At 39.7% G+C, this 15337-nt stretch overlaps 1 protein-coding gene across 1 annotated transcript in view; it reads right to left on the bottom strand.

Annotated features, from left to right (window-relative positions):
• The window catches only part of LOC122896548 (histone H2B-like), a 72019-nt gene extending 63935 nt beyond the window's left edge, over positions 1-8084 (bottom strand). The window contains exon 1 of the mRNA XM_044234702.1: positions 8006-8084. Within this exon, the coding sequence (XP_044090637.1) occupies positions 8006-8084 (79 nt within the window). The remainder of the gene's footprint in view (positions 1-8005) is intronic.
• Positions 8085-15337: the final 7253 nt, after the last annotated feature.

Below are 15337 nucleotides of genomic sequence, written 5' to 3'. Positions count from 1 at the left end.
ACACTTGGGGTTCTTTTTGACGAGGTTCTTCCTTTATTTGCATATATATATTTTTTTCTTTTGTCATATACTTTTATCAGTCTTTTTGTTTGTCTGTTTTTGTTTGTATACTTCATAAATCATACCTTGGGGCCCATTAGGGCTGAACCTTCTCTTTCATCTTCCCTTTCTTTCCTCTCTCTCTCTCTCTTTCTTTCCTTTTCTTTTGTCTCTCGTTTGGGTGGGGAATCCTGATTGCTCAGAAGTGTTCCAGGGTGCACCTTGACAGCACCACGGTTGATACATCCAGCTACATCTGTTCAGTCATCTCTCACCAAAATGACTAGGAGGAAGAATGCCCAACAGAAGAAAAATACAGAGGATGGACCTTCTGCAACGGAGCTAATGGCTATCAACATAGACAATATGTCGGAAAGAGAATTCAGGCTAACAATTATCCAGGCAATAGCTAGGTTGGAGAAAGCCATGGATGACCAAACAGAATTGATTAGGGCAGACCTGAAAGCGACCAGACAGGATGTTCACAATGTTAGGGTGGAGCTAAAAGCTACCAGGGCTGAGGTTCGCAATGCTCTCAATGAGTTCCAATCTAATTTAAATTCTCTCAAAGCTAGGGTAACTGAGTCAGAAGATAGAATTAGTGATCTGGAGGACAAACAGATAGAGAGAAAGGATCAGGAGGAAGCCTGGAACAAACAGCTTAGAAACCACGAAAACAGAATCAGGGAAATAAAGGATGCCATGAAACATTCCAACGTCAGAATTATTGGAATCCCTGAAGGGGAGGAGAAAGAAAGAAGTCTAGAAGATATAGTGGAAGAAGTTCTTCATGAAAATTTTCCCAATCTCGTGAATGGAACCAGCGTTCATGTACTAGAGGCCGAACAGTCTCCACCCAAGATTACAGATTCCAGAAAAACATCAAGGCACCTGATAGTCAAATTGAGGAATCATAATTGTAGATATAATCTCTTGAAAGCCGCTAGGAAAAAGAGGCTCCTTACTTACAGAGGAAAGCCCATCAGAATAACGTCAGACCTGTCCACAGAGACCTGGCAAGCCAGAAAGGGATGGCAAGATATATTCAGGGCACTAAACAAGAAGAACATGCAGCCAAGAATACTTTATCCAGCAAGACTGACATTCAAAATGGATGGAGAGATAGAGTTTCCAAGACCGGCAAGGCTTAAAAGACTACGCAACCACCAAGCTGACACTGCAGGAAATATTAAAGGGGGTTCTGTAAAAGAGGAAAAATCCTAACAATAGCACTGAACAGAAATATAGAGACAATCTACAGAAAGAAAGACTTCAAAGGTAACACGATGTCAATAAAAATGTATCTATCAATAATCACTGTCTATGTGAATGGCCTAAATGCTCCCATAAAACGGCACAGAATGGCAGATTGGATAAAACGACAGGACCCATCTATATGTTGTCTACAAGAGACCCATTTTGAACCTAAAGATACACCCAGACTGAAAGTGAAGGGATGGAGAAGCATCTTTCATGCCAATGGGCCTCAAAAAAAGGCTGGGGTAGCGATTCTCATATCAGATAAATTATATTTTAAACTAAAGACTGTAGTCAGAGATACAGAAGGACACTACATCATTCTTAAAGGGACTATCCACCAAGATGATACAACAATTGTAAATATCTATGCCCCCAATATGGGAGCAGCCAATTACATAAGAAAACTGTTAATCAAGATAAAGAATCATATTGATATGAATACACTAATAGTAGGAGATCTTAACATGCCTCTCTCATAAATAGATCATCGAAGCAGAAAATCAATAAAGAAACAAGAGCATTGAATGACACATCGGACCAGATGGACCTCATAGATGTATACAAAACATTCCACCCTAAAACAACAGAATACTCATTCTTCTCAAGTGCACATGGAGCCTTCTCAAGAATAGACCATATACTGGGTCACAAATCAGGACTCAACTGATACCAAAAGATTGAGATTATTCCCTGCATATTCTCAGATAACAATGCTTTGAAACTGGAGCTCAATCACAAGGAAAATTTCAGAAGGAATTCAAACACCTGGAAGCTAAGGACCACCTTGCTTAAGAATGCTTGGATCAACCAGGAGATCAAAGAAGAACTGAAACAATTCATGGGAACTAATGAGAATGAAGACACTTTGGTCCCAAACCTGTGGGATACAGCAAAGGTGGTCCTAAGGGGGAAATACATAGCCATCCAAGCTTCTCTCAAAAAAATTGAAAAATCCAGAACACAGCAGCTGTCACTACACCTTAAGGAACTGGAGAATCAACAACAAATCAAACCAACTCCAAAATAAGAAGGGAAATCATCAAGATTAGAGCTGAGATCAATGAGGTAGAAACCAGAGATACAGTAGAACATATCAATGAAACTAGAAGCTGGTTTTTTGAAAGAATCAATAAGATTGATAAACAATTGGCCACACTAATCCAAAAGAAAAGAGAGAAAGCCCAAGTTCATAAAATTATGAATGAAAAGGGAGAGATCACAATGAAAACCAAGGAAGTAGAAACAATCATCAGAAGTTATTATCAACAGTTATATGCCAATAAGCTTAGCAACCTAGATGAAATGGATGCATTCCAGGAAAAGTATAAACTCCCAAAATTGAACCAGGAAGAAATTGACAACCTGAATAGACCGATACCTGGTAACGAGATTGAAGCAGTGATGAAAAACCTCCCAAAAAACAAGAGCCTAGGACCTGACGGATTCCCTGGGGAATTCTACCAAACTTCAAAGAAGAAATAAAACCTATTCTCCTGAAGTTGTTTCAAAAAATTGAAGCAGAAGGAAAACTTCTAGACTCTTTCTTTGAAGCCAGCATTACCCTGATCCCCAAACCAGGCAAAGACCCTACCAAAAAGGAGAATTTCAGACCAGTAACACTGATGAATATGGATGCTAAGATTCTCAACAAGATCCTAGCCAACAGGATCCACCAGCACATTAAAAAGATTATCTACCATGACCAGGTCGGATTCATCCCTGGGCTACAAGGATGGTTCAACATTCGCAAATTAATCAATGTGATACAACAAATTAATATGAGAAGAGAGAAGAACCACATGGTCCTCTCAATTGATGCAGAGAAAGCATTTGACAAAATCCAGCATCCGTTCCTGATTAAAATGCTTCAAAGTATAGGGATAGAAGGAACATTCCTGAACTTCATAAAATTGATCTATGAAAGACCCACACCAAATATCATCCTCAATGGGAAAAAGCTTGCAGCCTTCCCGTTGAGATCAGGAACACGACAAGGATGCCCACTTTCACCACTCTTGTTCAACATAGTATTAGAAGTCCTAGCAACAGCAATCAGACAACAAAGAGAAATAAAATTTATCCAAATTGTCAATGAAGAAGTCAATTTCTCTCTCTTTGCAGATGACATGATTCTTTATATGGAAAACCCAAAAGACTCCGCCCCCAAACTATTAGAACTCATACAACATTTCAGCAACATGGAAGGATACAAAGACAATATACAGAAATCAGTGGCTTTCTTATACACTAACAATGAAAATACAGAAAGGGAAATTAGAGAATCAATTCCATTTACTATAGCACCAAGAGCCATAAGATACCCGGGAATCAACCTAACCAAAGAGGTAAAGGTGGTGGTATTCCAGGAACTACAGAACACTCATGAAAGAAATTGAAGAAGACACAAAAAGATGGAAGTCCATTCCATGCTCTTGGATCAGAAGAATAAACATTGTTAAAATGTCTATACTGCCTAGAGCAATCTATACTTTTAATGTCATTCCGATCAAAATTCCACCGGTATTCTTCAAAGAACTGGAGCAAATAATCCAAGAATTTGTATGGAACCAGAAGAGACCCCGAATCGCTAAGGAAATGTTGAAAAACAAAAATAAAACTGGGGGCATCACACTACCTGATTTCAAACTTTACTACAAAGCTGTGATCACCAAGACAGCATGGTACTGGAATAAAATAGACACATAGACCAGAGGAACAGAGTAGAGAGCCAAGATATGGACCCTTAACTCTATGGGCAAATAATCTTCGACAAAGCAGGAAAAAATATACAGTGGAAAAAAGACAGTCTCTTCAATAAATGGTGCTTGGAAAACTGGGCAGCTATATGTAGAAGAATGAAACTCGAACATTCTCTTACACCATACACAAAGATAAACTCAAAATGGAAAAAAAGACCTCAATGTGAGACAGGAATCCATCAGAATCCTAGAGGAGAACATAAGCAGTAATCTCTTCGATATCAGCCACATCAACTTCTTTCAAGATATGTCTCCAAAGGCAAAGGAAACAAAAGCAAAGATGAACCTTTGGGACTTCATCAAGATCAAAAGCTTCTGCACAGGAAAGGAAACAGTCAAAAAAAAAAAAGAGGCAACCCATGGAATGGCAGAAGATATTTGCAAATGACAGTACAGACAATAGGTTGATATCCAGGATCTATAAAGAACTCCTCAAACTCAACACACACAAAACAGACAATCATATCAAAAAATGGGCAGAAGATATGAACAGACACTTCTCCAATGAAGACATACAAATAGCTATCAGACACATAAAAAAATGTTCATCATCACTAGCCCTCAGGGAGATTCAAATTAAAACCACATTGAGATATCACCTTACACCAGTTAGAATGGCCAAAATTAACAAGACAGGAAACAACATGTGTTGGAGGGGATGTGGAGAAAGGGGAATCCTTTTACACTGTTGGTGGGAATGCAAGTTGGTGCAGTCTCTTTGGAGAACAGTGTGGAGATTCCTCAAAAAATTCAAATTAAAGCTTCCCTATGACCCTGCCATTGAACTCCTGGGTATTTATCCCAAAGATACAGATGTCATGAAAAGAAGGGTCATCTGTACCCCAATGTTTATAGCAGCAATGGCCATGGTCACCAAACTGTGGAAAGAACCAAGATGCCCTTCAACGGACGAATGGATAAGGAAGATGCGGTCCATATACGCTATGGAGTATTATGCCTCCATCAGAAAGGATGAATACCCAACTTTTGTAGCAACATGGATGGGACTGGAAGAGATTATGCTGAGTGAAATAAGTCAAGCAGAGTGTCAATGATCATATGATTTCATTTATTTGTGGAGCATAACAAATGGCATGGAGGACATGGGGAGTTAGAGAGGAGAAGGGAGTTGGGGGAAATTGGAAGGGGAGGTGAACCATGAGAGACTATGGACTCTGAAAAACAATCTGAGGGGTTTGAAGGGGTGGGGGGTGGGAGGTTGTGGTACTATGTGCTGGGTATTATAGAGGGCATGGATTGCATGGAGCACTGGGTGTGGTGCAAAAATAATGAATACTGTTATGCTGAAAATAAATAAAAAATAAATTTAAAAAAAGAATATAGATTCTTGAGGTGCTTGGGTAGCTCAGTCATTAATTGTCTGCCTTTGGCTCAGGACATGATCCTGGTGTACTGGGTTTGAGCCCCAGCTGGGCTCCCTGCTCAGTGGGGAGTCTGCTTCTCCTGCTCCAACTTCCCTGTGCTTGTGTTCCCTCTCTCACTTGATCTCTCTGTCATAAATAAATAAAATCTTTAAAAAAAAAAACCCAGCAGGGCGCCTGGGTGGCTCAGTGGGTTAAGCCGCTGCCTTCGGCTCAGGTCATGATCTCAGGGTCCTGGGATCGAGTCCCGCATCGGGCTCTCTGCTCAGCGGGGAGCCTGCTTCCCTCTCTCTCTCTCTGCCTGCCTCTCCATCTACTTGTGATTTCTCTCTGTCAAATAAATAAATAAAATCTTTAAAAAAAAAACCCAACAGATTATTGGAGCACCTGGGTTGCTCAGTTGATTAAGTGTCTGATTTTGCAGGGTTTTGGATGGAGCCCCACATGGGGCTCCCTTCTCTCAGCAGGGAGTCTTTTTGTCCTTCTCCATCTCCCTCTGCTCATGCTCTCTCTCTCTCTCAAACAAATAAATATAATCTTAAAAATATATATATATTCTTTATTTGATCTACTCCTCACATGGCGTTAAAGATCAACTTGATTAACCAAAATTTCAAGGAGCTAAGGTTCCTTTTCCTCTCCTTGTCCCATTTTTATAGACTTTCAGTAACTTTCCTTTTACTATTGTTGGATCATATCAGCTAATCCCTTTTCTTGGAAGGTGAAATATATAATTTCCACCATCCTTTGTTGCCTTCATGTTCCTTGTTCCTCCACTGCAGAAGACCTACTTCCTTCCATCTGTAGCGTTATTGTAATGGTTAATTTTATGTGTTGACCTGACCGGCCATGGGGTTGCCTAAATTAAATATCATTTCTGTGTGTGTTTATATGGTGTTTATAGATGAGATTGACATTTGATTTGGTGGACTCAGTAAAGCAGATTGCTCTCCCTAATGTGGGTGAACATTATCCAATATGTTTAGGTTCTGAATAGAAAAAAAATAAAGGTATAAGGAGGAATTTATCTCCCCACCTTTTTTTTCTGCCTCATGTCCTGAGCTGGGGTATTTCATTTCATCTGCCTTCCGACAGGATTTACACCATTGCCTTCACTGATTTTTATACATGTAGTCTCAGACTGATTTGTATCACTGGCTTTCCTAGGCCTCCAGCTTTCAGACAGCAAATTGTGGGATTTTGCAGCCTCCATAACAGTATGAGCCAATTCTACATAATAACCCCCCTTAAAAAAATCTATCTCCTATCTATCTGGCTACCTATCTACCTATCTATCATCTACCTATCCGTCTTTCTCTGTCTAATCTCCCAGGGTTCTGTTCTTCTGAAGAATCCTCACTAACACACTTATCCTTTAAGTCTCTGATAAATATTCTCATTATCTCAGAAGCCTTTCTGACTAAGGTTAACCCGTGGTAATCTCTTAAACCTGTTCACCACCTTAAAACAGTGGTGTTCAATCCTCATGAATCATTGTAATTATCTGGATAGCTTTTAAAAATACTTTTGGCCTGGGTTCTGCCCAGGAGAATATGATTCATTTAGTCTGTGGTGGGGCTTGGGTTTTGGCACAAATTGCTTCTAGTGGCCAGTCAGTGTTTAGAAGCTCTGTCTTAAAAGATCTTTGGGCAGTAGAAAAATAAGTTGTATAAAGCTGCAAAGCAGCTAGAGTTATTCCTTTGCTTTTAGTCCTTCGCGTGACTTTTGACAATCACACTGACATTGATCTTTGACTTCCTTTGATATTTTTCTGCCTGCTACTGTGCCTTTGTCCTGTCTGATAAGTCATCCAATACCTGCCTGGTTTGATCTGCCTTGACTTTCGGGTTCATGTCATCATGTGTCTCCTTGAACCAGGCTGTTTTCCTGTCTCTACATTTTTAGCTATGGTTTTCCCAGCTTCCAGAATTGTCTTCACTTGGAATCTGATTCCATTTTTGGGCTTCTGATCCTGGCAGGTCTTGAGAATCCTCTCCTCCACCCTACTTCCTCCCAGCAGTTCAAATTTGGGACTTGACAACTCCATGGTTTTGAATTACCTCAGCTTCCTAGAACATTCTCTAGATCCCTGGATCTTACCCTTGTTCATGTTGTGCATTAAAATAAGTCTCCAGTGTTTAGTACAAATATATCTAATCATCTCATCTCTACCACAAGCTACTTGAACGCAGAGCTCAGGCCTTTGTTGCCTGATTTTCCCTTCTAGCACCTAGAACAGACCTTGACACCTAGTAGATACTCAGTAAGAGTGCTGGGTTTAATTTATATACTTCAAAACTTATGAAGTTGGAGAAAGTTTGGGTTCCAGAGATGGTGAAGGGCCTGTCTTGCTGTCTGTCTTTTAGGACATCTTCATTGTCCTCACCTAATTCTAGGCCATGTTTAATTATCTGAATGGGACTCACTGGTGTTTGATCTAATACTGTCTTGTCAAGTATTGATCAGATTGTTGCATCAGCATACACCTTTGCTGACATGAGGAAGAGAGAAAAAGATTCTTTTTAGGAGAAATAAAAAAAGCTCATGTTATTCATGCTATTATACCTGGTATCAGACTGTCAGAGAAGGTGACAAGCTGATGATGGAAAGCCCATCTTCTTTCTATGTCATCATCAAAGCCCATGCTGGACTCCTGTTGTCCACAAACCCTCTGGCCAGAGTCTGCCCTCCATGGTGGTATCCCAAGATGAGAAGATAACTTTTCCCTTTTCATTTCCCTTCCCTTCAATAATCTTACAGTTTCTTGGCTAATGGTAGCTTAACTGCCACTCTTTTTGGAGTGATACACGTTTTCAAAGAAGCCGTTTCAAAGCAGCAAAATTAGAAATAACAAGCAAATTGAGGGAATCTATTTTTTTTCCATGGAAGGAGAAGTGGCCTTTCCAGTGCCCTCAAACCGCATTATGTTCAGTGCAGCTCTACAGGCTATCAAATAACTAACAAGAAAATCTAAAAATTTTCAGCTAAAGGCCACTTGACAACACTTAGATTATAAACTAGCTTTTCCAATGTAAGTCAAACCTCTTAATTTTACAGTGAAGAATATGAGGCTCAGAGAAGGAAAATAATTTTTCAAGTATTACCTGAAAGAAGGTCTAGACTCTAGGCCTCTGTTGTTCTAGCTAGATGAGAGTTATTTGTATTTGGCTGCTCTGATTCTCTACTACTGTCTTTGTTAAAAGTTGATATGAGAACTTCAGTATTTTTCACAAATAGGAGAGGTTCAAGAGAGTTTTTTTTTTCATGTATGTGCAGATGTTCCTATTGGAATCTAGACCAAAGTATCACAAGAATGGATGCATACTAATAACTGGTCTGGAGTAGAGCAAGGAACTGAAGTGAATGGCTCGTGCCTGGCAGCTGGATTAATAAAGCACCCACAGGAGAAAAAAAAAAAAAAAAAAAAAAGAATGGCGATCTGAGAAGCCTGAACTGAAAGTCACAGTTAGACTTCTCTTTTCAGAGCTTTCTAAGGAAGAGCTTCTGGCTTTGGCTTAATGAGGGAGCTTTGGAGGAAGACTCCCCTTTGAATTGGGCCAAGGCATCCTAGACAAAGCTACATAATGTATATGAGTATCCAAGAGGCCCCTCTCCCAGTTACTGCCATCTCAAGTGGGCCAATAACCAGAGTTCTCATTTGATGGACTTCTGAAGTTTTGTCATATTGTGGGTTCTGAGCAAACTGAGTCTTCAAATACAATTTCAGTTTCTTGATGCAGTAGAATAGCAGCTAGGATCTGTTTCCATCACTTTGGAAGAGTGGAGTAACTTGGGAACCTTGATTCTTCCTCTCCCCTTCTGGTTCAGGGAGAATGTGGTAGAGATGGGGAGACAGCATAAAATTAGTCTTGGCTGTGATCTTTTTGGTTGTTTTTGAACAGTGAAGTTTTTAGTGATAGATAAGGACATTGTAAGCCTTTAAACTTTTGGTGCTGATACTGCCTAGGAAAGGCATTTGCCCTAATACTGCCATTTTTCCTTCTTATGCCTTTCTTGCTCACTGTTGGTCTCACAGCTTCCTGTAAAAGATGTAAGATTGACGATAACCTCTGAATACCTAATATTTTGCACTGAACACATAGAAGCACTTCTTTTTTTTTAAGATTTTATTTTATTTATTTGAGAGAGAGAGACAGTGAGAGAGAGCATGAGCGAGGAGAAGGTCAGAGGGAGAAGCAGATTCCCCATGGAGCTGGGAGCCCGATGTGGGACTCGATCCCGGGACTCCAGGATCACGCCCTGAGCCGGAGGCAGTCGTTTAACCAACTGCGCCACCCAGGCGTCCCTGAAGCACTTCTTTTGACCCCCACACCCCTACTTTACTAGTTGATAAGGTATATTAGGGCATTGTACTCACTGGGTCCATCAGCAAACCAACCAACCCTGAGGCTGAGCTTCAAATCGCCATCTCTTCCTAAAAGCAGAAAAAAGCTCACTGTTCACTAGGAAGAGGAAGAAGCAGGATGGCCCTTCTCCGGCAGTCATGATCATATGCATTGGCACATTGTCCTAGAATCTCTGATGTAGGAATCCTTCGGGAGTGAATCAAAGGCTTCCTTGGCTAGATAAAGTAGCACATCACCTCTGGCAATTCAGCTGGTAAACAAAATAAAGTAAGGCTGGCTAAGGAAGCAAAAAGATGGGAACAATGTCATAGCAAAATCTGTCTTGCTGAACAGAGATTCTTATTTGCAGTATCACTGGGCATGGAATGCTGTGAGTGCTGCCACCAGGAAAGAGCAGATGGGGGAGTGACATAACTGCCAGCAACCAGGACTAGATATAGATATATAGAGAGGAGACTAGAGGTTCTTTTTTGAAGTCAGCATGAAACAGAATCTATTCAGAAGCAAACCCGAACTTCCTGAGATTTTGGAACAGATGAAGCAGAAAAGGTGCTGAGCAGTTGCCCTAAACTGTCAATAACAAGGAATCTAACATTCATTACTTTAAGCTCAATATACAGTTTAGGCTTAGTGTGAACCAGGCTTAGTGTGAACCAGGGCTAATATTCAGTTGAGGCTTAGTGTGAACCAGGGCTAATATTCAGTTGAGAGAATTTCCTGTTCTAGGCTCTTTCTTAAACTACCAAGACCTGAAATTGGTTTGTGTATCCATAGAACTAGGCACTTTGTTTAATGTGTGTGTGTTTCAATCTTTCTATCGTTCTTTATGGTTAGTTGATTAACTGGATTGATTTGGTGCCAACTCAGCAGGAAGTGAGCAAGAGATAGTTGATTCACACCACAGCCCATCTATTAGTTTGATTTCTATTAAAAACTCTGAGAAACTTTAAATCAATGATATTAGAGTAGACCCAGTAACATATTAGACATTTTTTTAGAAGAGTTCTTGAGTAGCTCTTCTTAAATGAGTGGGAAGGGAATGTTTTCTGACTTGAATTCAGAATGTTTGACATCTTTAAATGAGTAACAGCAATTACCTTGGCCAAAGCTCTGTGTGATGTTCTCTGTTTAAGAGAGAGAATTTTTCACTGAGATTTGGGAGAAAAAAAAGAATATGCAGGAAATGGATTCTAGGAAGTGTCCAGCAACCTTTTTAACTCCAAGAGAGAATGTATATTTGACAGGAATTGCAGAGGAAAAAGAGAAAAGAAGAGAGAGAATCTTAAGCATGTTCTACACCCAGTGCAGAGCCTGACATGGTGCTCGATCTCACAACCCTGAGGTCATGACCTGATGGAAATCAAAAGTCAGACACTTAACTGACTGAGATACCCAGGTGTCCCTAGACTTCCTCATTCTTTTTTTTTAAATATTTTATTTATTTATTTGACAGACAGAGATCACGAGAGGCAGGCAGAGAGAGGAGGAAGCAGGCTCCCCGCTGAGCAGAGAGCCTGATGCAAGGCTCGATCCCAGGACCCTGGGATCATGACCTGAGCTGAAAGCAGAGGCTTTAACCCACTGAGCCACCCAGGCGCCCCGACTTCCTCATTCTTAAAAGTCTATATGATCCTTTCTTTACAGTTTCACAGCTATCACCTTAGTTCAAGCCCCCATCACATCTCATTTGTATGATCACAATAATTCTTGGTTCACCCCTCCTCTTTGCAAGGTAGCATAGCATAATGATTAAAAGGATAGTCTGATAGGGATTAAGGAGTGCACTTGTCATGATGAGCACTGGGTGATGTATGGAATTGTTGAATCACTATATTGTATACCTGAAACTAATATAATACTGTGTGTTAACTATACTGGAATTAAAATAAAATTTTAAAAAATGATAGGCTGTGCCTTTAATACACTTCTTTTGAATTTTATTTTATTTTTTCAGTGTTCCAAGATTCATCATTTATGCACTACACCCAGTGCTCCATGCAATATGTGGACACCCACAACCAGGCTCTTTTTTTTTTTTTAAAGATTTTATTTATTTATTTGACAGAGAGAGATCACAAGTAGGCAGAGAGGCAGGCAGAGAGGGAGAGGAGGAAGCAGGCTCCCCGCTGAGCAGAGAGCCCGATGCGGGACTCGATCCCAGGACCCCGAGATCATGACCTGAGCCGAAGGCAGTGGCCCAACCCACTGTGCCACCCAGGCGCCCCCACAACCAGGCTCTTATAGGAACATATTTTGAAGTTTGTGTCCTACCTCTGCCACATATGAGCTAGGTGACCTTGGGAAGGTTAAAATAATCCTCCTGAGCCTTCAATTCTTTTATAAAATGGGACTTCAAGCATGGCAAAGCAGTTTCTTACCATAGCCCCACTAATGCCAACACAGTATTGTTTTATAAATAATGACGTTGGGACAAGAGTACAAATGAAGGCCCATGGACCTTATGTCTAAATATTTAATAATTATTAATCATATTAACAAATAAAATTTACTCTAACCTTCACCTAGACAAATATACCTTCATAATGGCAGAACTGAAAAAAACTTTAAATGTTTTCATATGACTGAGAGTAAGAAAAATATCAAGATAACTGAATTTAGGGGTGTTTGGGTGGTTCAGTCAGTTAAGTGTCTGCCTTTGGCTCAGGTCATGATCCCAGGATTCCGAGATTGAGCCCCACATTGGGGTCCCTGCTCAGTGCAGAATGTCTCCCACTGTTTGTGTTCTCTCTGCCTTTCTCTCAAATAAATAAACAAATAAATAAAATCTTACAAAAAAGAAAGATAGCTGGATTTAATTATTATTATACATGTCTGGATATTCTGTGGTGGGCTGATGTTAGAATAAATAATAAAATAAGGACATATAATTAATACATTATTATATATTCCATAAAATTTACTTTTCTTGCCTTTATGTCAGTAAAATCAATTATTATCTTGTTTAAATAAAGATTTCTATATTAGTTATTTAATGGATTCTATGGACAGTAATTAAATAGTTAAATAAATTACTGTATTCAAAGTACAAAATTTGAATACATGTTTATCAGAATGTTAAATAAAGTATATAGAAGTGAAAAAGCTAAAATTATTTTTCATGTTTTCAAAAAAATTTTTTTCTTAAGAAACATTCAAGATTAGTCATTAAAATTAAAGGCAAAATTATAACTAACTAGGACTAAATTTACATAAAATTATTTAACTATGACTAAAGATTTTAATTGAGTACTTGAAAAATTAATTAAATGTTATTAAATGTCTTTATAAAAATAAAACTATTATCAATTTTAATGTTCAATGTTCATTTAGTTGCCAGTATAAGAGTTGGTATCATGCTTGATGCATATTACATCTAGATCTACATGTATATGTTAAGAGTAATAAATATTGTTTAATATTGCAAACTATTCCTCAGTGGCCATGTGCAATTGCCACATACATGTGCTAATTTATGAATATACCTTTATAACTTTGAACTAGAATATAAAAGGAAACAAGAAATGGATGATTGGCATTATTTGGAAATAATATGTCCTTATGTAAGGATCTACTATAGTCATATGGGTGATTAATTTGACAATTAATTTGTCTTTTCTCTTTCCAACATGTTTCTCCTGCCCAAATCATCCCCATATACTAAGACATTGTTAATCTTCAAAGATGGCAGAGTTGCAACCCCCAAAGCTCAAGGGCATTCAGTTTTGATTGCCTTTTATGTTGAGAACACAGAGCAAGAGATGGAGAAATCATTGCCAGAACAACGTTAGTCATGAGTGTGGATATTTAGGTTTATCGATTGAGCCATGACTGTGCTCAATCCTGGATCTGGAGTGACAGAGGCAGCTTCTCTTTTTTAAGATTTTATTTACTTATTTGAGAGAGAGAGAGAGAGAGAGAGAGAGAGAATAAGCAGGGAGGAAAGGTAGAGGGAGAGGGAGAAGCTAATGTGGGTCTTGATCCCAGGACTCTGGGATCATGGCCTGAGCCAAAGGAAGATGCTTAACTGACTGATTCCCCCAGGTGCCCCAGCAGCTGTGTATTCTTTAATAAATGCAGTGTGTGTGTGTGTGTGTGTGAGAGAGAGAGAGAGAGAGAGAGAGATGCATAATCTTCTAAAGCCTTCTAAAGCATAGGGTCCAGGCCAGGTCCCTTCTTGCCCAGAAGTAATGGTGGAACTGACCAGAACATTTGTTATAGATAACATTGTTTTCCTTTTTATCTTCCTTATTAGACTGTGAACTTCTCAAGAGGTTTATTCATATTTTATTTCATGTCTTTATTTTGTCCTCTATTCTACAGCCCAGAGTTCAGGTCACTATTATCTCTCACCTAAATTAGTCTTTAATTGGTTTCCATGTTTGTCTTTTTCAAGCTGTATTCCACACTCTGCCTTCTACAGGGACATTTCTAAGATGCACAGCCTCTGGGAGAATAAAGTATTAGAGCTTTTATTTATATTTATTTTTATTCATTGCTTAATTCTTTATATTTGTGTATTCTATGATGTCCATAATATATACAGGAAAGACTATATAATCAGTTCATATATATGAAAGTCAGAGGCATATGCTCAAACTCTTTGCTGTCAGGAGAATGAAATACCAAAAAGGCTAGAGACAATTGGTCTCTAGGATCATTGCAGACCCTGCATGATCGATTCCTGCTTCTTCTCTCACCAAGGACAGGAAGAAACCCTGAGGAGAATACAGTGCAGATGATGGAAGTAATTGAGATCCAGCTGGCAGAACACAACAGAACAGGGCTTGGCAGGTGATGATCCTGGTATGTCCTCTGTGCCAGGGCTTCAGTGCAAAGTAGTACAGATGTCTTGGCTGGTGGGTGGATCGTGGTGACAGGAATCCAGGCACAAATGCTAGAGTTTCTGGCAGGCTGTGGCAGTTGGCCAGAATCAAGGAAATCTGTAAGAAGGTAGAAAGACCCAACTTAGACTGGCCTGGGGCTTGGGACCAGGCCCACAGTCCTCACAAAGGAGGGAACTGGCAAGAACAAGGCAATTCTCTAGTACTGAGGGATGGTAAACTATGAAGGTAACTTGGACTGGGACTTATACACAGGGAAAAAGACAATAGCAAGAACTGAGAAAGGACTGTGGAGGCAACTGGGTCTCAAGAGCAAAATGGAAATCTAGTTTTTAGAGCTGGGCCCTGAGGTCAAGTCTGGCCCAGCAGCAAGGGTGACCTGAGGAAAAGTCCTAGATAGGTATGCTAGGCAGGTATAGCTAATATTCCTCTAGCCTGTGCTCAGGGAGAATCCTAGAGTCCAAGGCAGAGCTGAGTCTGCAGCTTGGAGTATGTGACCCCCAGAAAGTAGCTCTAGTCATAGGAAAGAAGGAATAGAGGCTGAGGAAGAGACAGGACCCGACATTTTTTTTCAGTTTACAATGCTAAAGCCTTTACAATCTGTCTCCATAGTGATGGTAACACTTAATATTTGGTGAACACTTTCTATGTGCTAGCCACTGCTCCAAGTATATATGTATTGACCTGTT

Source organism: Neovison vison, chromosome X, assembly GCF_020171115.1.
Source record: "Neovison vison isolate M4711 chromosome X, ASM_NN_V1, whole genome shotgun sequence".
In the NCBI taxonomy this organism is placed as follows: Eukaryota; Metazoa; Chordata; class Mammalia; order Carnivora; family Mustelidae; genus Neogale; species Neogale vison.
The sequence above is the reverse complement of the archived record's forward strand: the minus strand, read 5'-3'. Positions and strand labels throughout refer to the sequence as shown.